The sequence below is a fragment of the Apus apus genome, chromosome Z (assembly GCF_020740795.1).
Source record: "Apus apus isolate bApuApu2 chromosome Z, bApuApu2.pri.cur, whole genome shotgun sequence".
Classification (NCBI taxonomy): domain Eukaryota; kingdom Metazoa; phylum Chordata; class Aves; order Apodiformes; family Apodidae; genus Apus; species Apus apus.
In genome coordinates this window covers 59,766,852-59,792,936 of record NC_067312.1, presented here as the reverse complement: position 1 = coordinate 59,792,936, position 26,085 = coordinate 59,766,852, and the positions used below count along the sequence as shown (strand labels likewise).

At 38.4% G+C, this 26,085-nt stretch overlaps 1 protein-coding gene across 2 annotated transcripts in view; it reads right to left on the bottom strand.

The window, feature by feature from the left end:
* The window catches only part of COMMD10 (COMM domain containing 10), a 112,545-nt gene extending 92,667 nt beyond the window's left edge, over positions 1-19,878 (bottom strand). For both annotated transcript variants that reach the window (XR_007891781.1, XM_051642161.1), the window contains exons 1-4: positions 19,794-19,878; positions 19,558-19,648; positions 17,127-17,237; positions 15,452-15,607 (exon numbers count right to left, since the gene is read on the bottom strand). Coding sequence is in view for 1 of the 2 variants with exons in the window: in XM_051642161.1 (XP_051498121.1) it covers positions 15,452-15,607; positions 17,127-17,237; positions 19,558-19,648; positions 19,794-19,825 (390 nt within the window). In the remaining variant the exon portion in view is untranslated. The remainder of the gene's footprint in view (positions 1-15,451; positions 15,608-17,126; positions 17,238-19,557; positions 19,649-19,793) is intronic.
* Positions 19,879-26,085: the final 6,207 nt, after the last annotated feature.

Here is a 26,085-nt window from a genome sequence, read left to right as displayed (position 1 = left end):
ACTCACATGGAAAAAAATGTTAGCAAGGACTGTAATTTGGGAAAAGAAAATAAGTGGGAATATCAGGAGAAAAGGGAAAACTAGAAACTGGAAATAGAATTTCAGAGAACATGTAAGCACTTAAAATGTCTTCCCTAATACTTCCAACTTCACCCATTCAAAACTTCTGGAAGAGGGTCCAGTATTTTTAAGGGGGGAGAGAGAAAAAGGGAAAAGGAAAAATGCTCAGTCAGTACCAGAACAGGGAAAGGGAAATTTTTTTTAATTATTTTTTTTTTTGTTCTTCAGTCATATACTGAGATCACATCTCCTGTCTGTCTCTATACTCATGAAGACTGGGAACTTGTTTAAAAAGTAAAGATGAAATATTTATATAAATTAAGTGCTCTAGAAGGTGCAGCTTCCTGAAAGTCATCGAGTCTCATAGCTGTGCTTTGTCTGAACCTCCTGGGTGATTGCCATTATTTCTGAGTACTGCACAAAGAATTAAAGAGGTTAACCTTGCCCCTGGGGCCCATACCCACCAAGTGTAACAGGCCCGAACCTTAAGAACCTTATCCTAACCCACTGAGTGGGACAGAACAATGTGTAATGCATGATTTGGCATCTATTTGTCCCTTGGAAAGTGCTGTAAGCACTGACCTCAGAGAACGTAGGAGTAATAATGAGTAAACAAAGCACTGAACCTGCTGGGATTGCAGTATGGAAAACTGAAATTTTTATAACTGCCAGACATTTAGGCACTTGTGAAATAGCCCATCACTTTACACCTGAAATTTAAGATATTATGCAGATATAAAAATTTTGCTCAGATTCTTGTAGTCCATTGTCTTGGCAGGATTTGTTGCTTTCAGTACACCTAGCTTTCCCTAAACAGAATAAAATACTGTGTACTTCATTTCTGTGTAATACTAAAACATAAAATCATAGTCTTCAGTTAATGAGAGAATAATTCTATTTGGAACACATACATGATTCAGAACATGTGGGTAAATGCAATTAATCAAAGCTATATGTTAAATATGTTTTAACAAGTCACTACAGATAACCTGGCTACAGGAGAGATTATGAAGATACCCACATAACCATTATTAGCCTCTAAGACAAAAAACCATTGTATGCATTCCTACACGGAGAGAAACAACTGATAGGCATTTAGCAAAGAGCAAGAAAAATAACTCTCAAATTAGAGTTTCATCATAAAGTCTAAAAAGTAAAAAAGAAAAATACAGGGCTCTACACTTATTAACAAGTTTGAAGGGCAGAGAAAGCAAAAGCAATACTCAATTAGTAGCAGGTTTCTGTACTTTCATGTTTATGGGGGGAAAAAAGCTTATGAAAGCTCTGGATTAGAAGGAAACACATAGCACAAGGAACACCATATGCAATTTGTGAAGTGTACTACCACTACTACCAAAACAAGTATTTTTAGTATTGCCAAAAGATAATTGTTAAAAAAGAAGCGGTAACATTACCACTACATTTGGTAATGTCTGAACATCAACTATATAATACATTTTTTCAATTCTATTATTTCAATTAGGCCACTGTCAACGGTTTAGTTTGTTTGGACTTTTTTTTAAAAGCAATAAAATCTTGCAAAAACATGTGCCTTTTTTAGAGACCAAAAGGGTTTCACTACCTCGAACTTGCTAAGGGGCTGTTGAAGCTTTTCAGCATGTGTGATGAGAATGTTGAAGTAAAGTGAGGTTGTGGCCCACAGTCAGAATCAAAAAGCAGTAAGAGTAACCTTTAGAATAACTAGGTCACATGCTGTGAATATTGAGAAGATTGTGTATTAAGGAAGCTATGGTATGATACTAAATTTTATTCATCTAGTTCACAATGCACATATCAGTACAGCACAGCTGAAAACAACTCTCAATATCCCTTCTGAAAATTTGACTCCTGGCACAAAACTGGGTGCTTCTAATAGTACTGTCTTTTGAGGTACTGGTGGTGCTGAAGGATTTTATTAATTTGGGCATCCGTGTTCTTGGTTGCTGGCAGCTTCCTACGGCACAGTATGGTGGTTTAAACCTGCATAGCTGAGAACCAACATCCAAGTCCTCAGACTTTGTGACAAGACTTAGTCACTTCAGGGTAGTTTAAGTGCATGTATAGTTACTTTCCTTTACAGGCAGCCTGATTAATTTGGGGGTGGGCTGAAGCAGTGTAACTAACCTGATTTTTGTGAGGTTTTTGAAATCTGCATAATAGAAACAGAATACTAAAATGTAGTTCTTACTGACTCATTCTTTACACATACCACTGAAAATTGTCTTCTGTCAGGCAGATGCCTAACAAATTATTTCAGACAAAGTAGGGCAGTTACAGTAATTCAGAAATTAGTTTCATGCTCCAGTGATATATAGGCCCACTTGCTTGATTTTCAGATATTTAAATCCTTATTTTGAGATGCCATTCAGTTCAAAATTATCTGGCATTTGTGATAACTTAAACGATTCTGCACATGATATTATGCTTTTCATATCCAAACGAAAAAAAAAAAAAAGTACAACCTTTCTTCTATACAGTTTTTTTTATGTAAAAAACCCAACAAAATAATGTGCTAGTGTAATGGCTCTATTTTTCAGACTTACACTCTCCTCACTTTTTTCAACCAAATGTGATATATCTTTAGGAGCACTGTTTCAAGTTAACATGTAGTAACTACTCACGGAAGTTCAGCTTAACTATATAAATGCTTCTAACATGGTTAAAAGGTTACTTTGATTCACAGTCTGAAGTAAACACCAGTAACTTAAGATTCCAAAGTCTGAACTTTGACTATTGTAGTCGAGGTAAGTAACTCCATATGAAAGCGCATATCAGGGAGATGAAAACCCGACTTTCAAGAGCATTCTTGAGGAAGGACATCTATGATAGCTAGAGAAACAGAGTTCAAAAACTACCCTTGAATAGCACCAGTGTGAGCAAAAACTATTAGATGCTTTAAAGATGGAGCCTGACAAGTTCAGAAAGCACACTGTATGATATCGCTGCTTGCAGTAATGGGGAAAACGAACAATTCTATGTTTCCTTAGAAAGGAACCTATCCTGCAACAATCACTGCAAGAGAAAAATGAAATCCTGTTTTAATAAATGAAATCAGAATTAGTCTTTTCAACTCAGATACTAAGGCACTCATTTTCGCTATCTTCCCCTTTAATTTCAGAGGAACAGTCCAACTTTGAAGATTAAAACATTTCCTGGAACAATCTGAAAAAGCTGTTTATGTTACTTAAGAGGTCCATAGTATTACTCTCACTGAAGCTGTTATGAACAGTTAAAGCAGACATAATGGGATATGAAAGACATCTTTAGCAAATCTTGTTCTCGTATTATCACAATAGCACTTGTCACACTGATAAAAAACATTTAAGAATGTTTTTCAACTAATAAAATATTTTAATGAAATAAATAATCCATGACAAAATAATTTTTTCACATGTAGATCTTTCACTTACAATACACATCTCACTTATTCTAACCAAATAAATGAGAAGAAAATTAGTATGGCTACCTTTCTTGAAAGAGCAACTCGTGTAGTTCCTCCACTGGAGAAAAGTACTCCTCGCTTCAAGTAGAACAAGAAAGTCAGTGTGCTAACGTTTTAAAGTTTGTGCCTCTGCTCATCTTCAAAAATCCAATTAGACAAAATGTAAGAAGTCATAATTACATAAATGAGTACCTTTCATTTAAAGAAAGTACTGCAACACATATTATTAATAAACTATCAGCTTTGTATGGATGGGAGAGGACTAAAGGTGTATGACATATTATGAAAAGCATTGGTCTGCAATGCTCTACTCAAAGTTCAGACTTGTGCAATCACACAAACATAAAACTAGAGCAAACCATTAAGTCTGCTCTCTAAAATTTACGGCCTAGGATACCAAGTCCACTCTCCGTCAGCACATTCAGCATTGGAGAATCAGAACTCCAAATTAGATATTAAAACATCAATTTTGGCAGCTATGATGATGAAAATAATTTAGGGAAGAGGCCAAGAGAAGGATGACAAAATCTGAACTACTCCAAAAACGCTTCCTGTCTGCTTAAGAAAATAGTACTAGTGCAAAGGAGACACCAGCAGGATTAAGTCAAAAGTGCACTCAATGTAACAGATAAAAGGTGCATATTTTTTTAAAAAATGTAATGACTGACAGGCACAATTTGCCAATCATCACAGGTAGAGTCTTTATCACAGAAATACCGTGTAATCAGGAAGAGAGTGTTTCTTTTAAGGTAAGTTCCAGATCAAACACCAGTTTCCTACTGATGGGAAACTCTAGCACTGTGGGCAACGTAGATGACTGCATTAACACACCAACTTCTATTCTCTACTGTTGTTACTATCTTCAGTTATATTAAGATGTCATTAATATCTCTGAAGAAAGTTCTAGATGTTGCAGCTCCTCTTCAGTACACCTCGCTGCAACAACTGTTCCATAGGTAAGGAAGTCTGCAGTGACACAGCTGGATTTTCATATTGGTTGCATAAAGCTTCTGACCACAGTTCTCTACTACATTTTCAATAGAAATGGACAAATGTGATGGCATACAGTATTTCAAAATCTGTTTCCCTACTATACAAAAATATTCAAATTCAATACAATTCAATATCCCCATTTAATAAATAGATTACTGAGGCATTCTGTGGTTTCAGTGGAGAGTACTCTCAGAGGCAGATTTAAAATTGGTAAGATTCCATTTTGATCCAGAGGTAAGAGTCACAGATAGAACTACCAGCATCTTCAGACAGCAGTATTAGGCAAATCTTCAAATTAAACTCAAGACTCAGAGCAGGCACCACAAAAAATCATATATAACTATCAACAAAACTTTATCTACATCCACCCCACCATAAAATGAAGCTGGGTTAATAGTTGCCTTTTTTTTTTTTTAATGAGCATGGAAGTCTGTAATTAAAGACAGTCATAACACATATGCATAGCCAAGTTAACAAGAGGTTGCATAGTCAACTACAGTGCCTCTTACAAAACTTTAAGACCGGACTTTACAACACTTACAGTTTGAAGAGGCACAGACTGATTTTTTTGTATGGATACGAGGGCCTAGGGAGAGAAGGGTGTTTAGGACCCCCAGAGATCCCAGGGACAGAATGAGAGGGGTCTGTATTCCCATCCATTTCCTGCCATACTGTATAAAAGCCAGGAGGGTAGGAAAGACATCCTTTCCTTCCTCCTTTCTGCTTTGGGGCATCTTGGAGAGAGGCTGGTGCTCTTTGGCTTCAGCTGCCACATCCTCTGCAGGATCCAGCTGCATTAGCTGATGGCAAGAGCCCTGGCCCCTTTTCCCAAGTTGGCTCTGCCACTAGGGACTTTCAGACACTTCCGGCAGCAACCAGTGAAACTGGGTTCTGTATATATTTGTGTATTTGTCTTTATTACCTTACCTGTTGGTATCCCCTCCCTGTTCTAGTAAACCTGTTCCAGTTTTACCCCCCAACCTTGAAGTCTCTTTTCCTTATTGCCCTTTGATCCTCCCTTGGGAGGGTGGCAGGGAGAACAGAGAGCAATCCTGTTCTCTGGGTTTTGGTTTTGCCCTGACCACTAGACAGAGACAGCAACCTTAGTGATGGCTTTGCAATGTACCTTACTCACGTAGCTGTAAGAAAACAACAATCAATGGTTGCACCTTACCTGTCTAGTCAGAACTGAAAGCAATGTCAAACCCAAATCTGCCTTAATCTCAAAGATATTGCAAAACCATCAGCAGACAAACAAAACAAAACAAAAAGGAAAGGAGCCACTATTTTTCATCAGTATAAAGAATCATCTTCTAGGATCTGAAAAAGCAATAGCTATAACATAAGCATAAAGAAAGGATCGGATTGAGTCAGACAGATAGACAGGGAATTTACAGAATCCTGTAAAAATACTGATCAAATAGAATACAATTCCCAAAGGAGAAAATCATTAAAATCTAAAAAAAAAACAACAAACAAACCAACAAACCACCATCATCAGCCTAAGAGAAACTATTTAGATGGCTTTGTATCATAGCTGCAAAAGAAGATACAGTACGATCAACAGACTGAAGACAGGTTGGGCCAAAGACCAGGTCAAGTGGTTAAACCAAGTGAGTGGGATAGAGAGGCACTTAAAGAGAGCCACAGACCATTAATTCATTGCTGTGCAGCTCTTGGATCCCTGACCACAATTTTCCCTAGTGCTATCAGTAACTTCAGGAGGCAGAAAAAACAATAAAACAAGAAGCAATAACTGTTTATAAATTGATAAACTGGAATTTTCAGGTTGCAATTAATGCTAGAAAAAGCAAGAGAAGCAAGACAAGAAGATAGTACCTCAGTTAGCTCTCAGAGAGGATTTGAATAATGAGAGCATATTTAAAATAGGAAAAGGGACTAAGATTTAACTCTAAAAGAAAAATCTATGCAAATCTATTTGGTGAATATATAAGATGAACAAGATTCTTCATCCAAGATTGGCTCTTTCCTGGAGGGTTATTTCATCTGACTTCCTATTTTTGTCTGAAAGGATAAAGCCCTATTTCTCTTCAACAAGCCTTACTTAGCACATATGCCAGGAAAACTGATATTTTTAGACTTCTTCATTCAATATTCAAACCAAAACCACTCACATATTTAATCTCTGTATTTAAAAAAGGAAAAGACACACAAAGTACCAGTGTACTTCAGAAGAAGAGGAAACTAAAGAAATAATATTATGTGAAATTGATACAGCAAGGCAAGTGCTAAGAAGCAACATCTTCAAAAGACTTTTCCCTAATGGAAGTTACTGCAGGTTTGCATCTTTACATACACTTTAAGTGATATGCAGCTAGCTTGAAAGCAAACAGAAGGGTCTGTATGACAAACATTTGAAACAGCGTTCCAGTTTCCAAAACCCAAGCATTTAGGGATTCACTTTATGTAAAAGGTAAAAGCATTTGTTGTTGTTCTCTGTTGCTCTCCAAGAAATTTGTGGGCACAAAGTTGCAGTAAAAATATGCACCAGTCTGAGAGCACTTACATTGAAAAGTCGGAGCCTACTGGCTCTTTTATCCAAGAGAAGAATATATAGCAAGGTCCAATGGAGGGAAGATGGAAGTGAGATTTTAATTAGAAATAAGATACACATTTTTATTAAACATAAAAAATACCCCCAAAATTGCCTGTCATTTCAAGCACTGAAATCACAACTAGATCCCTGTTTCAAAAGCTCTTTTACATATTGAAGGAATGTTATGGTTTGTCTTACACAGAAAGTTACACAAGATAAGCATGTTACTCTTTTATAACCTTAGAAGATGCTATTTTACATGCAGGAACAGAATAAATGTTTCAGATTTTTTTAAGCATTCTCAAAATGTACCTTCTCCCAATCTTTATCATTTGCTCTTTCTTGCTATAAGACAGAAGATGGAAAGGACAGGAAGAAACTACTTTTAAGAACCCTTGATACCTAAAGATTATAACCAATGAAAATGTCTGCTAACAAAACTGGGCAAGCAGAGGATTAAAATGACTCAGTTGTGCTGCAGCTAGCTATTAAAATACACCTCAGTAGGCTTAAAAATGTATCTTTAATCGTTTTTTTTCTTTGCCACAGTCTGTCACAGCATCATATAATGCAAGTTGGTTCACAATTCATTCTAACAATGCCCATAGGTACAACAGTCTCTGTGACCTCTGGCACTTTAAGAATGAGTAATGGATCAGACACTAGCAAGAAATGGAAATATTCTTTCTATTAGAGCTATAGTACTCCTTATTTTGCATTTCTCTTGGTATCAGAAAGAGATTTTCCCTCACATCACACACACATGAAGAGCACACTAATTCTCTATTGTCTTCTTTTTGTCATAACCACCATAGCATGCATGTGTTTCAGAGTATTTCTTTAGATGTGCATTCAGCAGAGGGAATTTGGCATATTTACACCCCGTACATATGTAATTTTATTTATGTAATTAGTATGTATATTACATATAGATCTGTTAGCAAGAAGGCTAGTTTCTGAGAAAACTAGTTGGAGTTTTTCCCATATGGCTTCAAACAGCCAGTCAAGATACAGAATTGACAGCTCTGTCAAGAATTTTAGAAACATAATTTCACTTGTTTCATTCCCACGCATCATTATATTAAGTAATGCTGTCTGAAGGCTATAAAAAACTTATCCTGCTTGGCAACATAGGACTCCTGTCTTTTTTTATTATCTATATTTTAAAGACACCCTGAATAGTTTTCCAAAACAAGAAAGCTATGGTATTTAGTTTGACCTGCCTTTAAAACACACAGATGTATACAGAGTACAAAAAAAGTACAGAGAACATAATATGGGGGGAGGAGATGAAAAGCAACAGAATCAGTGAAAAATTGCCATGAGGATTAAGAGTGAACCCTACTAAAAAGCTAGATTTTTACAGAGAGGAAAAAATACATTTTCATCTGATTAATGTGTCCTGATATCTAAACTGAAACATTATCAAACAAAGACTTAAAAACTGCCTAAGACTGGTATCAGACTATCATCACAATCATTCTAGAGGCCAAATTAAGAACACATTCAGAGAAAAAATTTATACCAATACCATCATTCTAATTGACTAGTATTAGATAATACAGCAGAAATAATATAATAAAGGCACTGCCATATGAGTGAAGATTCAAAGAACCAATTAATGCAACAGGAGAATATACATAATTAATAGCCCTGTGCAGCTGAAGACTGCTTACAGTTCACTGAAAAATAAAAAAAATTACATGAGAAAATAAATACTATCACATAGTCCAGCTTTAGTTTAACTTTACAGTTCTTATTCATTTCTCAAGACAATAACAACCTATCAAGTAAGCAGTCTGCACCAAGAAATTTTTGAAGATTTATGTTTAAAAAAAGAATATTTTTCCTCCATCAATTAGAAGTAGTGCTCAATATGCTACAGAAAACTTCACCTAACCAGTATCCTGGGAAATCCTTTTTCTCTTGCTCTAACAAACTTCATTTGGCTTGTCACCCTAAGGAAGCTATCAGCCAGTGCATTGCCACCTACACCTCTTGCATAGAACTGACAGACCCAGAACCCAGAATACTAGTTTTTAACAAGTTTTAGTATGCAGGCAAGAAGAGAATCTAGTTGAAGAGAAATAACATGTCAATACAGGCAAAATATCTGTAAGAAATTACTTCTCACAGTAACCAATAGTCTGGAATCCAAATTGAGCACTGCTGCAAGCTGAAAAATGCAGTGGCCTATCCTCTCAAAAGCAGTGATAAGCCTAATTAATTAGTAATATTATGAAATAATAATCCTGGACAAACACCTCCCCACTAGTTTTGGCCATAAGTTAATGAATCCTCAGTTCTTCCTTCAATTTACCCAAAGGTTCCAATGTTTGCATGATGTGTAAACCTTATCTTGAAATAAAATAAAACACCTGTCAATCACTTTATGTTGTCTTAAAACAGAAATGAAGGATTTGTGTTTGGTCCTTCTCACACACACTACAGAAAACAGACTTAATGGCAGCATTTCAGTATTTCCAAAATACAAAACTTCTAAGTACCAGACACCAGAAGAGACTCAGAATTATTTTGCCAGTCGGATTCTAGTAGAACACCTTAAAAGAAAGATAAAATCCAGCTACATCTTTCTTAGTTATATTGCAAACTCTATCTTGTACACAGGTTCCCTGAACACCCTCTCATGCTAGAACAGAACTATTAAGGTCTCAGTAATACTAATTATGACATTGATTCTGCACTTGGATCCAGATGAGAAATCCCATGCATACACCCACTAAAGCCATCAAAAAGAATAATCAGAGGTGGTAAGTGTACAGAAAAGCACACAGTGAGCACAAGCATGAAATACTGACACATAATCTGATTTCTAAACTCGTATGTAGTCCTGAACATCACCTAAATAGGTGAGTAAAAGCCTCTACCAAACATAAGTAATAACCAAAAAACCCATATGTATCTTTATAAGAAAAAAAAAGAATCAGTATTCATAGAATCACATAATAGTTTGGGTTGGAGAGGACCTTTGAAGATCACCTCATCCAACCCTCCTGTCATGGGCAGGGACGTGTTACTACATCATGTTGTTCAAAGCTCCATCCAACTCAACTTTGAACACTTCTAATGATGGGGCAACCAAAACTTCTCTGGACAACCGCTTCCAGTCTCTCACCACCCTCACTGTAAAAAAAAGTTATTCCTTATATCCAACCTAAACCTTCAGTTTAAAATCATTGCCTCTTGTCCTGTGATTACAGGCTTTGCTAAAAAGTCTATATCCATCTTTCTTATAAGCCCCCTTTGAGTATTAAAAGACCACAGTAAGGTCTCTCCAGAACGTTCTCCTCTCCAGGCTGAAAACACCCAACTCTCTTGGCCTTTCTTCACAGGACAGGTGTTCCAGCCCCTGCATCATTTTCATGGCGCCCTCTGGACTTGCTCCAACACATCTATGCCTGTCTTGTGCTAAGGACTCCAGAGCTGGACACAGTACTACAGGCAGGCTCTCACCCTAGAGATTGCCCTGAGCCAGAAGCATAACCTTTCACTTGGCCTTGTTCAACTTCATGAGGTCCACATGACTCCATTCCCCAAGACTGTCAGGGTCCCTCTGGATGGCATCCCCCCCTCTAGCAAATCCACTGGACCACTGAGCTCAGTGTCATCTGCAAACTTGCTGAGAGTGCACTTAATCCCACTATATAATTGATGAAGACATTAAACAGGTTTTGTTCAGACCCCGAGGGAAACCACAATTTAAAATATTTCAGGCAAGCCCACATTATATGGTATTCACATTAGTTTCTTCCAAAATATAGCAGAAATATGTCAGAGAGAGATAATATGAAGGATGGTAAACACGAAACTTCCATGGAATGAGAGGAGAAACAACCAATGAAGCTTAAAATAAAGACCACACTCCGTTTTTGCATTTCTCATAATAATAAAGGGGATATACATTAAAATAAAAAGATAACTAATATACTGGTTTTTAAAAAAAATCAATACATATCACTTTTCCCTTAAGTGGTAGAAAATCACAAATCAAACAAGTACATAGACTGACACCTCCAGGTTCACTAAGTACAATATTTCATAAGTGATAAGAAATCATCTTTGAGGGTGTAAGACAGCTTCTACATCATGAGGCAATGCAGAAATTTCCATCAAATAGGTTAACTAGAGGATTCCACTCCTATGCTTCCATCCAAGGTGCCAAAGACAGGAAACACAATAAGCAGATTTTCTGATCCAGCACAGTAACTCTTATATCTCTGGAATCCATATCACTAACAAAACTACAAGATAGACTTAACACACACACACAAAAAGCATAATTATGAATGCAACTTGAACCACACAGAGTATGAATAAATCAAGAGTCTTAAAAACACCCAAACACCCAAAGTAACAAACAAAAAAACAGTCCAAAACCCTCCACCAAACAATTCTCAGGATTCCTGAGGAAAGTAAATGCCACTCTTACATTCCAGAAGGAGGACCCAGTGAACTAAAGGCTGGTCATCCACAGCTCAGTCCCTGACACGGTGATGGAACAACTAAACCTGGAAACCACTTCAAGGCACATGAAAAACAAGAAGGTGACTTGAAGTAGTCAGAAAGGATTCACAATGGGGAAGTCATGATTGACCAACTTGATAAATTCTACAATTAAATGACCAGCTTGGTAGAGAAGACAAAAGCAGTGAATAAGTCTTGACTTCAGGAAGGCCTTTGATGCTGTGTCCCCTAAGATCCTCACAGACAAGCTCCTGATGTACAGAGGAGTGGATGGAAGACTTCCTGAAGGCCAGGCCCAGAGGGTGGTGATCAGAAGAAGAAAGTCTAGTTGGAGGCCAACAACTAGCAGTGTACCCCTAGGGCAAATACTGAGTCCAGCCCTGATTAATATCTTCATTAATGATCTGGATGATGGGACGTACTCTCAGCATGTTTGCATATGACACAAAACTGGGAGGAGTGGCTGATACACCACAGTTGTACCGCAATCCGGAGGGACCTGCACAGGGAGATGGGCTGGCAAGAACCTCATGACGTTCAACAAGGGGAAATGCAAAGTCCTGCAGCTGGTGAAGAACAAAACCCCCAAGCATCAGTACATGCTGGGGGCCATGCAGGTCAAAAGCTTTGTGAAAAAGGACCTGGGGATTCTGCTGGACACGAGCCAACAATATGCCCTTGCAGTGAAGAAGGCTAACAGCATGTAGGCCTGCATTAGGAAGGGTATTGTCAGCAAGCTAAGGCAGGTAATCCTTCCCATTTACTTGGCAATAGTGAGGCCACATCTGGAGTACTATGATCAGTTCTGGGCTCTCCAGTACATAGAGACATGCACATACTGGAGGGAGTCCAAAAAAAAAAGGCCACTAAGATGATGAAGGGACTGGAGCACCTCATCTATGAGGAAAGGCTGAGAGAGCTAGGACTGTTCAACCTGGAGAACAGAACGCTCAGGGGGATCTCACCAATGTACATTAACACCTGAAGGGAGGGTGCAAAGAGGATGCAGCCAGGCACTTTTCAGCAATGCCCAGTGGCAGGACAAGTGGCAATGGGCAGAAACTGCAGCAGAGTAGGCTCTGTCTGAACACAGAACAACACTTTTCCACTTTGAGGATGACCAAGCACTGGCATCAGGTTGCCCAGGAAGGTGGTGAAGTGTCCACATTTTGAGATTTTCAAAAGCCATCTGGACACAGCCCCGGGGTACGGACTCTAGGTTGCCCTTCTTAAGCAGAGGATTTGGACCAGATGAACTCCACAGGTCCCTTCCAATCATTCTGTGATTCTGTTGCTGACAATTACAACAACAGAACTTTTAGATTATTTTTGTGTATCTAATATTTCTTTTCTGAGAGAAGTGAACAGTGCAAATCATTAACTTATACACAGCTACCTATACAGAGAGTGCATTTATACTCAATAGTTTTAAATTTTGTGCCCATATATACACGTTGCAGAGAGTATTAATGACGGGATACACATCACTTTCTACAAAGAAATAAGTTACTCAATCTAAAAACCTATATTGTAAATCTAATCTAAAAAGATTGCACTCTGGTCTAAGTACTTTTCTGGATTACAACTTTTTTTTTAATTTTAATTCGAAATATTGATGAAAGTTTACAGCAAGTTTGCTATGGCAACAATATAACACAAGTAAGAATATTTTGCCTGCTATTTCTCAAAGTATAGAAAGACAATACAGCAGATATGTGCTGATACACAATTACATGCAGAATCTAGAAAGAAATCATGAAGGGATCATGCAGTCATCTACTGCACTCCTAAGACATTACAAGAAGATTTGTAAGATTATAATGAGATGAAAATTGCTTCTAACATTATCCCATGCAATTTTAAAATATTTTAACTCTGTGTGCCTTGCTAACAAATACTTTATTTAGCAATTAGTTTTGTGAACTAAGGCTCTGGGTTAGGGAAAAGTTCTCCTGAACTTTGAGTTTTCCACTCAACTAATGTCTACAGGATTAAGATGTTTTCAAAAAAACTGAGAAAGTAAAATTCAAGCTCAAACTCAAACTACACCATAGAGTCTACACTCACACTCAAACTGATACTCAACTTGTCATCTAGTCTAGGATAAGAAAAAAAGGGTGAAATGATGGTTTAACCATATGTAGAGGCACACACCTATATTTAAACCTGCCACCATGCTAAAAAGCAATGCACTCTGATATTTTGGCAGTTGCATTTCTGCAAGCTTAAAAACAAATGACAGCTTAAAACTGCTTTATATGGGATGTAATATACTAGCAAAATGGCATTCTCTTATACAAGATCACTGTGAAGTCACAAAGAATCTAAAAAACTCTCACATATACTGTATGCATTGCAAGTTGCAGAACTTCCAAAACTGCATACAAGAAACAGAGCGATTTCATCCCCAAACTAGGTCACAGAAGGACCACAGGTGTGCATGGTACAAGCTCCAAGTAAAGAGGATCAAAAGTGGTATAATTAGATTCTCATATGCCAAAGACTCAGCAGTAAAATATATATTAGTGCATAGTCTGTCTGAAGAAAATTCTCAGACAGCTGCTTTGCAGGATATCTTCAGAATTGTATTCTATTCTGCACATTTACACTGTCTTACTGGAAGTTAGCTTTATAATCTTCCATAACTTCACTTGGTTTTCAGATTACTTACCTCCTTCAATGGACCGTTATAATTTCCTATATACTCACAGTATCACTGACCACTTAAGCTTTGGGACTTTTATGCTTGGCATTGGTAAATACTATCTCAAAAAAGAAGAAGCCCAAAATGTCTCTTCAATTCAAATTTTCTTTGCATATTTACATCAGTCATTTACTTGGTTAGGTTCATGAGTTACTGTAATTTTGCACATGAAAATTCTACAAGTTTGGTGTCAAGAATTACACAGTTTTACAAAGGATGAAGCTTAAATACCTTACAAAAATTATCTGTGATGCAATTCTGAGTATCTTTAGTCTGCTCCACAGACTAGATCTTGTCTTTTATCTTTGAGATCTTCTCTTCTCAAAATTCTAGGTTTATTTATATGTAAACTTGCTGGTATAAATTTTGCTGTTCTTTTTCTGTCAGTGTATCATGTACACCTTATATATAAAATATATCTTCTATGTATATTTTATTAGCCAAATAATAAAGAAACAAAGAGTCTTATTCCAACATATTATAGCAATGATACAAACAAAGCAAGAATAATTTAATCACTGTTCCACAACTCTTTTGAACCATCTAATCCTGTCTGACACCAATGTGTTCTGTACACATCTTCTAGTCCAGCTTAAGGCTTATTAGGAATCAAAAGAAGGATGTCATTATACTGTATCATAGATGTAGACATTTATGAGACAACTTTACCACACAATGAGACTTCCTTAGCATGCACCAGTTTTACCTGGTAACAGGCATATATGAAACAAGATTATTATTCCATTATAGGAAAGTATCTCAAAATTGTAACAAGTTTCTCACAACATGCACCATCCAACCAGCCTACAAAACTGAAGATGGCAGGAGCTCAGATACACTTAAGTACAGAGTATCAACAGGCTGATGAACTAAGCCAGTGAGCTAAATCACTACAACTATTCATGAGCAAATTTTACCACTGCCGTATTGTAAAGCATGTTCACAAACATATCAAAATGCTAAGTAGGCTGAATTACTTCACATTCCTATATACAGCCAGGTTCCAACGTCTACAGCAGCTCAGCTAACATGTAACATATCTGTCAGACAACAGAACTCCACCGTCTCAATCCCATTTTTCTACTACTTACTAAGTACCCCTTTTAATTTTCAAGTATATTGGCTTGTCACAAACTTTGCATCTTAGTTTAAACTCCTTGCTTTTAAACAAGCCTACATAGCTTTATTCTGTCTTAGAAAAAAGCATTACCTTCTGAGGTGTCAAAACCCTCTGTCTGAACTTTTCAATTGTATCTTGACCTGCAACTGCCCAGGCACTGGCAAATGCTTCAGCTTTGTCTTGATCCAGGTGAATGCTTTGCAGCTGTTGTTGCAGTGAAGCAGGCTTCAAATTGTGATAGACTGCCTGATAAAAGGAAAAATAACTGCTGTTGTTGGGTTCCATTCTGCAAGTTGTGCCAGACATACTCTACCACAGATGGCCACCGTGTTCACACAAGATTTTTACTAGAAATTCTGCTGTGGGAATCCAAGCATTCTGTTCATCTTAAGTCTCTGACTGAGAAGACAGAAAAGCATAACTATGTCAAATCTTGATTGTATTTCAAAATGCAATATTCCAGATTACTCTTCTCAATATCTATAAACTATGAAAAAGTGCTTATATAAGCTAGATGTACCCACTGCACATTATGACAAAGCAGCTATTACTGAAAAAAACTTGTGATTTGAAGTCAATTGTTATCATGAAGAAAGGACAACTTTTCCAAATTCACACTGTTCAAGAAGGCCTCAACTATGAAGTAATATTCTGAAAAGACAGGAACAGTCTGCCAAAATGCAAGTTAGATATAAGCTGCCCATTAGCATCAATCTTTTGTGGTAAACACTCTACATAGCATGTTGGTCTCCTCTTTCAAAACAGGACTCTGTCAGCACCAGGGTGGGGAGAAAAAAAGAAAAAAGAAACAACTCATGCAGCAAAGATTATGCAACAGTCTTAGTAGCTATCATGTGTTCATAGAACAAAGGGCTGCTAGAAAAGTTATACTCTGACAGAGCAAGCTGCTTCCAAGCTATTAAGAAGTACACTTGTAAATGGAAACTTGTAAGGGACTCTTCTTCGGACAGATACTAGTATCTTTCCCTTTTCTTTATTTTTTAATACAAAATAAATCCTAGAGGAGACTGAACTGCTTTTCTTATTCACTTTCAAAAATTATAATATAAATTAAGCAGTCTGATGAAATCAGGGAATAAAGCAGTAAAGTTTGTTGTTGGTTGAGATGAAAATTCAAATTTCAGTCTGCATGTGACCTCAGGTTTTGTTTTGATTTTTCAGTGGATGGGAGCCATAGGGAAGGACTGTTTGTCTGTTTTCTTTCTAATCATGTAGACTGCAGAACCGCAAAAACTTCTCAGTTTACAAAATATGTAGCTCTATACCATGCAGTCATCTGCTCATTCAGATGCTACATCAGGTTCAACTACTCACCTAAGTACAGGCTGCTTCTGCACATGAAAATTTCCCATAACTGACACTTCATATAACTTAAGCAACGCACAATAATGACATCTACTATTTTCCTTAAAGGAATTTAAAAAATGCCCAGCTAGCTTACTTACAATGAGTAAAGAGGGAAGATTACATATCATAATAATCAACAACTCTCAGAAAGCAGAGCTCGCTTTCACCATCTGAAGTTACATTCGCTGGAGATTCACTCCACAAATGCAATGAGTCTGATCCCAATGAGGAAGACATTAAAACAAAAGCAATAAAATTATGCCTCCAAAACATACATAATATACTACAGATGTATGTTTTCACTAATTCCTTTTTAACTTGACTTTTATATTTTTTAAATCCTCAATTGGTTAAAAAAATACATATTTATCAATTCATAAGAACAGAAAGAAGGTACCTGTTCCAAAATGAATGATACAGTTTCCAGAACTAGATGAAGATCCTGCTTTTCCAACGAAAAAGCGATCTGAAGTTTTTCTTCTTCTTCTTCACTAAAGCTACTTTCAGTCTGAAGGACAAAAACGGTTAGTCCTAAGATTCCATTGAACTATCAAGAACATGCTTGCCAAAAAAAACAAAACCTTTCTCCCCCTTTTTATAAACACAGTGGATGTACAGTTGCTTTTAAATAGGAACAACAAAGTAAAGCTCTTTTCCAACAGAAAAATACAGTGCAATACCTCTCACTAAAAATCAAAATGAAAAGCCAACAGTATCAGATGAAAATTTACCAGGATTACTTGAAATACGTCGAAAGAGAAAGCTTTCTCTTTGCACCTAAGACACACTAAATAAATATTTTTCTTTCAACTATCTGATGATCTCCAAAAATAATTTATAAATAAAAATGAGAACAGTAAGAAGTCAGTTACTTGAATTAGAACATAAAGAAAACAAAAGGTAAAACTGTAGTGAAGTCTGTTACACAAGCCTCTTCCACACTCTTCTGAAAACGACCCATGCTGTTACGAAGGAAATAAAGGCCTAATACATGGTAATTTTGAAAGTCAGATTTGAATCCATAGCCTACTGAACTACTGAAGTTTACTGAGAATGTGCTAGACTTTAAAAGTATAGCGATTATATTTATTATACCACAGCAAATTAAATAGTCATCTAAATGCAGATACTGCTATCTTTGAAAATGTAATTACTAGTAAATCTATGTTACAGACATCAAAATACCATATTTAGACCACTTAGTAATCCAAAACTGCAAAGCTAGACAAAAAAAGCAATTGAGCTGTCAGAATAAACAAAATGAGGCCATTACAGAAAAACTTCAATGATAGCAACATCTGTAAAAAGAGTATCAAAATCGAAGCACTGTTTGAATCCTTAGCTGTGAGAAGGAAATGCAGTTAAGGCAATTAAGCTTATTTAAAGTTTGCAATGATTTAACATGCCCTAGAGTCAGATGCTTGGGAAAGACCAGCTGAAAGATTAATGAGATTGATGGAGTGGACTAAATTAAAAAGACCACACCACCCCTTGTAAACTCTGAATAAAATTGTGATGAACTACTAAATGATTATTGAGTAGCTAAAAAAAAAAAAAGTTGTTAACACTTTATGGATACCAATTAGTTAATACCCATGCAAAACAACTGAGAAAACCCTCTGCAATAACAGCAGCATCCAAGCTAATAATTATGGTAAGAATAAAATCAGCAACTGAATCAAATAATCAAAACAATTTTTGTAGTCTCAGAATTATTATATTTATTACAGAATTTAAGACATTTGCATTTTCTCCCCATCCTGCTCCTAACTGGTTATATTTTAATATCTAGTTTTTGTACATCTGTGTATTGAAAATAAATTCTGTATTTTAAAATATTTCTTCTAAACATGAAACAAGGGAATAAACAATAATCGACACAGAAAGATAATTAAACTCAACAAAATAATTTCTGTTTTAAGATTTATCTTACAGCTTCCTCAGCAGTACTTAGTGCCCAGGTTACACTTAACCTCCACTTGACTTTTTGGCCCTGTGTGATGAAACTGACTACTGATTTTCTTCCTTTTTTTCATGTATTATTTGGTCTACAGTGAAAAAAAATAATAAAAAAGGAAACTTTCTGTAAAGATGAGAAAAAGATTCACTTAAAGTTATGGACTTAATTTTTAACCTCAGTTCCACAGATGGCCTTGGTTGATGGACATTCTCATTTCTTTCAGAAATGAGGAAAAAAAATTTTACATATGCATTTATTCTTCCCCCTGCGAGGGCAAGAGGAGAGTTTGTACCACAAGCTAAGGAGCCTGCATCTCCCCTGACAGCGTTCTCTGTGACACCAGCCCGGGGAGATGATGGAAGCGGGTGATAACAACCGTTACTAGTCCTTTCATCACTAGTTCTCGGCTCGTCCACCTGAAATAGTTCAGTTTAATTAACAGTTTAATTAATTAAGGTCAAAAAAATACACTAAAAATGGAAGTAGCTGTCCCTCAGTTTCCCTGAGGGCCGCGTCTGTCCGGCCAGGCAGCGGCTGCGCGTCCCTGGGCCAGAGGAGGGACCCAACTCCCGCCTCGGCGCTGCTCGCTCCCAGCGCACGGCAGGCAAGGCCCGACTGCCGGCGCTGCCGGGAGCGGAGCGGAGCTCGGCGGGCCGCCCTGCCCCGGCTACACCGGCGCTGCCGCCCGCAGAACCGCCTCCCGCAGAACCTCCCGCCGCTTCGACCGCAGCAGCGCGGCCACAGCCCCGGCAGGGCCCGGCTGCGCCCCGTGCCTGCCCGGCAGGCCCTCCCGCACACGGGAACCCCGCCTTCCGCCACGGAACGCGGCCACAGAAGCCTCCCCCGCTCCGCCGCCCGCCCCGCCAACCTTCAGGTGTAGCTTCTGGAGCAGGCGTGAGAGCAGCCGCGGGAACCGGCCCGGGTCCACGGCGTTGAGCAGCGACACGGCCCTGCGGATGCTGCGCGAAAGGAGGGGAAGCAGTCAGGGGGAGCCAGGCCCCGCCGCCCCCCGGCTCTGCCCCTGGCCCGCCCGGCCCGGCCCGGCCGTGCCGCTGGAGGAACGCGGGGCCGCGGGAGCGGCGGGGCCGCCGGAGCAGCCGGTACCTGTCGCTCTCCGGCACGACGGGCGCCGCCATGGCTGCTGCTGCTGCCGCCCCGCCCCCCACGGCAGCCCGGCGGGCCCAAGCGGCGCGGCCCGGCCCGGCCCGGCCCGGCCCGGCGCGGCACGGTCAGGGTAGCAGAGGAGGCCACAGGGGGCTGAGGGGCCCGACCCCCTCGTTTGGGTCTAGATTGAAGGCGGAACAAAATCGTGGCAGCTTCCTCGGCCTGGGGGCCTGCGGTGCGAAGGAAATGTCCGGGCCCCGCCTCACAGGTTTGCAGCCCCCCCCCCCCCCCCAGCCCTTGGAAAGGGCTGTACTGGAAATAAATCCTCGGATTTGAGAGTTTTAAAGACGTACTGGTGCCAAGCGGGGGGTAGCGAAGGGTTGTGTTTCCCTCTCGTGTTATTTTATTTGAGTCATGCCGCTGAGGTGCGAGTTGTGTGACGCTCTTCGGCCTGTCCGGGCCCCACCGAGCCCTCTTTCCCCGGGGGCTCGGGCACTGCCTGCTGCAAAGCAGGGCTCGGCCAACTCCTCCGTAGTAACGACCTCGTCACACCTGCGCTGTTGCGGCAAATTGTTCCAGAGGCCGTGGCACTAACGGGCTGGCTGTGTTCCCGTCTTCCCCAAATAAATGACCCCCCAGGTAAAAGCTCTCTCCCCACCCCACCGGACCCCCCTGCCCCACAGGGCGCAGAGCACACAGTGCCACGTTCCAGGCACGCTGGCTGGCAACACACCTGGGCAGCAGCGCTCACATCTCGGCTCCCGCGGAAGTGGCGCGGAACTGGGTATTTCTCCTCGGTAGATAATGGCTGCGAGACGCCCAGTCTCCATCAGATTTGGCTGAAATTGAAAAATGGGCTAACAGGCAGTGGGACAAGCAAACAGAGGAACAGGCGCCATGAATGTGTGAGCCTTGTTTTCCTAGGAAGCCAACTAAAAGTATTTAAAAGTCTGCAAAAGACTTCTGAATGTGTTAATAATTTATTATAGGCTTGAGAGACAGGTGGGGAAAAGCTGGAGATTTTGGAGGTACTGTAAAGAACTGTTTTATAAACATATGCTGAAATATTGCCTCTGTTGAAGTGAGGGAATTTTAGTCATTAATTTCAAATAGGGCCAGGATTTCAGCCCGGACATTTGAAAAGATAATGTTAGGCCTTAAGAACCAACTTTGGGAAAAAAAGAGTGACAAACGTGGCTGTACTCCAACCAGATTCAAAGAATTCCTGGCAGAGAATTTAACAATATTTTTACTATACCTCTTACCAGAAGGTGGACCCACAGTTGCTGTTATGAAAAGCAGCTACATTTTTAAGCTGTTGTTCCAGGGCAAATTAAAGTTATATTCAACTATTTCATCTGTTTTTCTGTACTCTTACAAAACATGAAAAGACAATATTCTTTCAATAAATTTATTTGGCTGGGAAAAAAAAAAAATTAGTGTTTCACTCCATGCTGAAATAATTTAACTTCTAGTTCTAGGAAAGCTCCCCTGAGAGCAGAATTTTATAAAGTTTGTTCAGTCAAAATGAGCAAGGGCGACTGGCAGTCTAGACAATTGCTTACTTATATTAAAAAGTTCCAGCTAATACAGGTATTGGATGTGCCACTTGGTTTTTCCTGCCAATTCTGTGGTTAAATAATCATTTGGACCTGTTATAAAGTGTGGCTTTTTTCATTGCATCAAATGAATATTCAAAATTAATAGTCAAAACAATATTAAAAATTCAACCAGACAGGACCCTAAACAACCTGCTCCAGCTGGACCTGCTTCACACGGGAGATCTGACTTTGAGACCTCTGGAGGTTTCTTCTACCCTGTATTATTCTGTGTTCAAAGCCTCACGAAAGAAAGACAGGAAAGAGAGCACCCGTTTGGAAATAATAAATAATGAACCTAACTTGACAAGGTGCTGTCAAATGGAAAATTAAGTAATTTTTTCCCTAGTATATTTTCTGTTCCTAAAAAAGAATTTTAAAAAGTTGTGACTTCTCATACATCCATTAATTTATTACTGCTTTATAGTTTAATGCATAATCCATTTATTCCAAAAGCTTTTTTCATTGAGCTCATGATATTACATTAATGTATTTTATCAGTTGTCTTAACTATCCACCCATTTAAAGACATATATCGAGTCACATTGTAACTTGTTATCTTGACTCAAAATAGTCGGATACAAAAATGGATGTTGGATGGGCTTTAGATTTATCTGCTCACATCCTAAAATAAAATCTTAGGCATCAGTGACTGAGACTTTTAGCTAGTAATGAAAGTTAGGAATCTTAACTTACTGCCTTAAAACAGTCCTGAAAAGCTCAGTATCCCCTACTTTGCGTTTCCAGAAATGGAACTATATAGCATCTTCTTTCACAAAGATCAAACAAGCCTTCATGTTGTTTGATTATGGTTTGTTTTACAGACTTTGCTTATCACCCAGCCCTCCAGTTAGAATTCATCTGGGTTCTGCTTTTTAAAATAATTCTGTGGTTATCTGTTCAAACTGATCATACGGAGCGTGAAAAGGGTGTAAATTTAGGGATTATGGAATACTTTCTACACGCAGTCAGTTAAGCACTGTAATAAATTGCATGAGAAATTGAAGAATCTGGTTTTTTAGAGTTCTTAAAGCACCAAGAGACAAATATCTGTCATGAAAAAAAACGGGTAGTAAATGTGCAGAAAGTGAGTAAAGCTGATGAAGCACTGAGGACTGCAAGCTCTCAAGAGCCCACCAGGACCTGTTTTTTGTGAGTGTATTATTTTCCCTTTTTTCTTTACTCCTTTTTATCTACTTTTTATTACCTAACCTCTTACTTGAAATGCTATTCTCTCTACACTCAAACCTTTCATTTTTGTGTTGTCTTCATCTATGTTGTCCTTACGTCTGAAGGTACACAAAAAGACCATCTTGAACTGCTTCAAGATCTTATTTGTACAATATCCCTGACTAAATAATTATTCTACAACTCAGTTAAAATAAACCAATAATGTTTCACATAATTTTTCACTTGCATCTTGCAAATGGCTTAAGCAGTTGAAGTTGGCAAACTGTAAATTGGTGTGGCAGGGATTGAATGGTGCCTTTTACCGAATATTAAATAGCTCAACTTTTAAAATCTTGTAGAAAAAAATACTTGGTTTTCTAAAGTGTGTTCTAAGCATTTCAGTTAAATTATGTCTATTAGAAAGAAACATTCCTCTTTTGCTGTCTGTGACTTATGAGACAATCTCTCATTCTTTCTGTATAATTATTTGCTTTCCACTGAATGAGTAATCTCATTAAAATCACCAGGACTACTTGGATTCTGCTCAGAAAGGGTAAGGGCAGGGAACTATGAATAAGGGCAGGCGATTCTTAGGTTATTGGTTCCGTATGCTGGTTTATTGTTTGCTGGTTTTGTGCTTATATGTGAACATTCACTCTTGCATCCAGTTGTGTGGAGTCAGATTATTTGGATGACACAGGGCTTCACAATGGAAATCAGGGCTCCGTAGCATACTCCTTTAATCAAAGGCATCTGTGAGCACACGAGAGATTCAGCTGTGGGCAACAGGCCTTAATTTAACCATTATAACACAAACAGATAGGCTCCTGACCAGCATTCAGATCCGAGGGAAAGTAGAAACAGATCAGTACTTTGCAGGCCCAGGCCAGGTGAGAAAAGATACATTGTCCTCTGCAAATGATAGGTCAGGAAATCTTTCTATGGTTCATGCCGAAATTGCAAATTAGGGTTAATTAAACATTCTAACTAACGTTCAAAGTTGTCATTTGCTCAGACTTGAAATATGTGTTTTCCAGATAGAATGGGATCAAATAAAATAGTCCATTGAAACATACATAACTTACTTTAAAATATTTTAAGATCATTAGCAAAGTGTCAAAGGAGAAGCTACAATCAATATTGTTATCACTAGCTAAGAAACTCAACAGGGCTGCAGCAACTGTAAAGCTTTCATGTTTTTCTGAAGTTTATTTAAATATTTCTCTGGAAAGCATCTGTCTATTTTTTTTTGTCAAGGTCATCTGGTTTTCCCACTGAAATGAATCAAACCTGTATTCTACTCTGGTGTGTATGTATACTAAGAAAGTGAAGTTACGCTCTTACAGGTGTTAAAAGGATAACAAAAACTGTCCTGAAAAAAAGTTCAAAGTGGGGGTTTTTTGTGGTGGTGTTTGCTTGATTTGTTTTTTTTTTTTCTTAAGCAGCTTTCTGAGTTTGTTTGAATTACAGAGGCTGACAAACGTTAATTGTCAAGTTCTTACTTGGACAAGTGCTGGCACATACCAGTATAAGTTCAATATCAGTATAGACTTAGTTTTCTCTAAATGATGCAGTGGGATTGAATAGCACCTCACCATATACAGAAGATAATTTTAAGACAGGATAAACAATTTAGTGCTCTGAGGCTGTGTCTGAAATACCTTGACTTTCTGGAACCACAGATCTGACCTCTCTCAGAGCTGACTGTTCATAATTTTTAAAGCACTCTAATAAACTGGATACCATGAAGTTTACTGCGGTTACCTAACGTTAAGTGTCCATGTGGACAGGAATCCAAATAACACTTTTCATACAAAATTTGGGAGCTTTGGGGATATTTTTTTTTTTGACAGCTGTTTTACAGTGCTGTAATCTATTGTATTCCTAGTCTGTGCTTCAGAAATCCTACATTATATAGTTAATTGTAGATTGGTACATGGAGCCTTTACATAAATATATATATAAAAAAATTATAAGTTTTCATTGTGGAACTTCACATGAAGGATTTGCAAAGATGGAGCAAGAGAAAGTCAGCATAATTTACCCATTTATCGGCAGAGGCAGACACGGGAGTGGGCCAGTACAGCTGTGGGCTGCCTTCTCAAAACTCTCATCTCTCCACTTGTCTGCTAAAGCCTCTGGCATTCATTGTCTTAAGTACACCTTCACATCTTTAAAGTCATATTTAGTGACCTTCCCCTTCAGTGTGACCTCTTCTGAGCCATATTATTATAATTTAATTAATATTTCCTTCAAATTGGCTGTGGTTTTAGGAGCAGCTGTAAGTATTCAATGCAATATGCAAGGACAGCTGTTTTTTTTTCTCAGAGCTGTCACAGCTGATATTGAGAAGTATAGACAGATAGTTAAATAGTGAGTGTCTTGAGTGGATTACTTTCTGCCTAAAAGTCTAATGGAGTGCAATGAAGGCAAACAAGATGCTGTGCATAGCTCTGTTTTGTTTTCTGAGTTTTCGAGTTTGTGAATGGCAGGAGATGCACAGTAGAGTTTCTGGAATCAAAAGGATCTCAGTAAGACAATGCCCAAGCACAGAGAAGGTTAGTAGAGAACCAACAGCCCTTATCCTCACAAAAATTTGTACAGGAACACATTATTAATTTACATGAGATTGATTTTTTGTAGTAATAAAATCCAATAAAGCAGAGGGTGGCTATCTTCTTCCAGATATATATGGATTGTAAATAAGGGAAACACAGTAGAAGGCACAACAAAATAAAATTAAGCAAACTTAATCAATTTTTGGTATCTTAGCTAGGCTGCACTTTAACATGTACCTGTGCTTTCATCTTTCCTTAAGCCACCAGTGGGATTACTGGTAGCCAGGAAAAAAGCAGCCAAATGGAGAAGGAAAAGACAGGCAAAGGAAACTGACAGTGTCACAGACTGTTCAACCTACATAATCAGGGTGGGAGAGAGAAGAATGACCAGTGGACCTTATGGAACAGTTGGTTGGTCTGCTTCCCCATTTTTAAACATTAGCTTTCTAAAGCAAACTTATTCTACAGGGAAAAAACATTCTGTTGAGACTGATATCTTACAAGGTAAAAAAGATGATCTAGTGTAATCTGGAGAAAGGACAATTTCATAAGAGACTAGGAAAAGTTCTCTGCCTGTTCTGGTAATCAATTTATTTAAAACCACAATGTTATGCACTGTAGTATTATGTAATTCCTAATAAAAACTATCAGATGTGGGCACTCTGTTGTTATTTTCATATAACATGTATCTACCACTAAGTTTCACAATCAGTAAAAACATGTATGACACTGGTCTTTTTCTTTCCTCCCTCCCATGTACAAGTGCCATAATACAGATTAGGCTTCTGCACTTGTCAGCTGCTCATTTGGAATTGGGGGAAAAGTTTACAGGATCATTGCAACAATAAAGAGTCATTCTCAAACCACAGCAGAACTGCCTATGCAACATCTTATTTAATTATCCTTATCTTGGTTCTCACTTCTGTGTTTTCTGGTTTTGTGCTCTATTTTCCCAAGTTCTTCTAA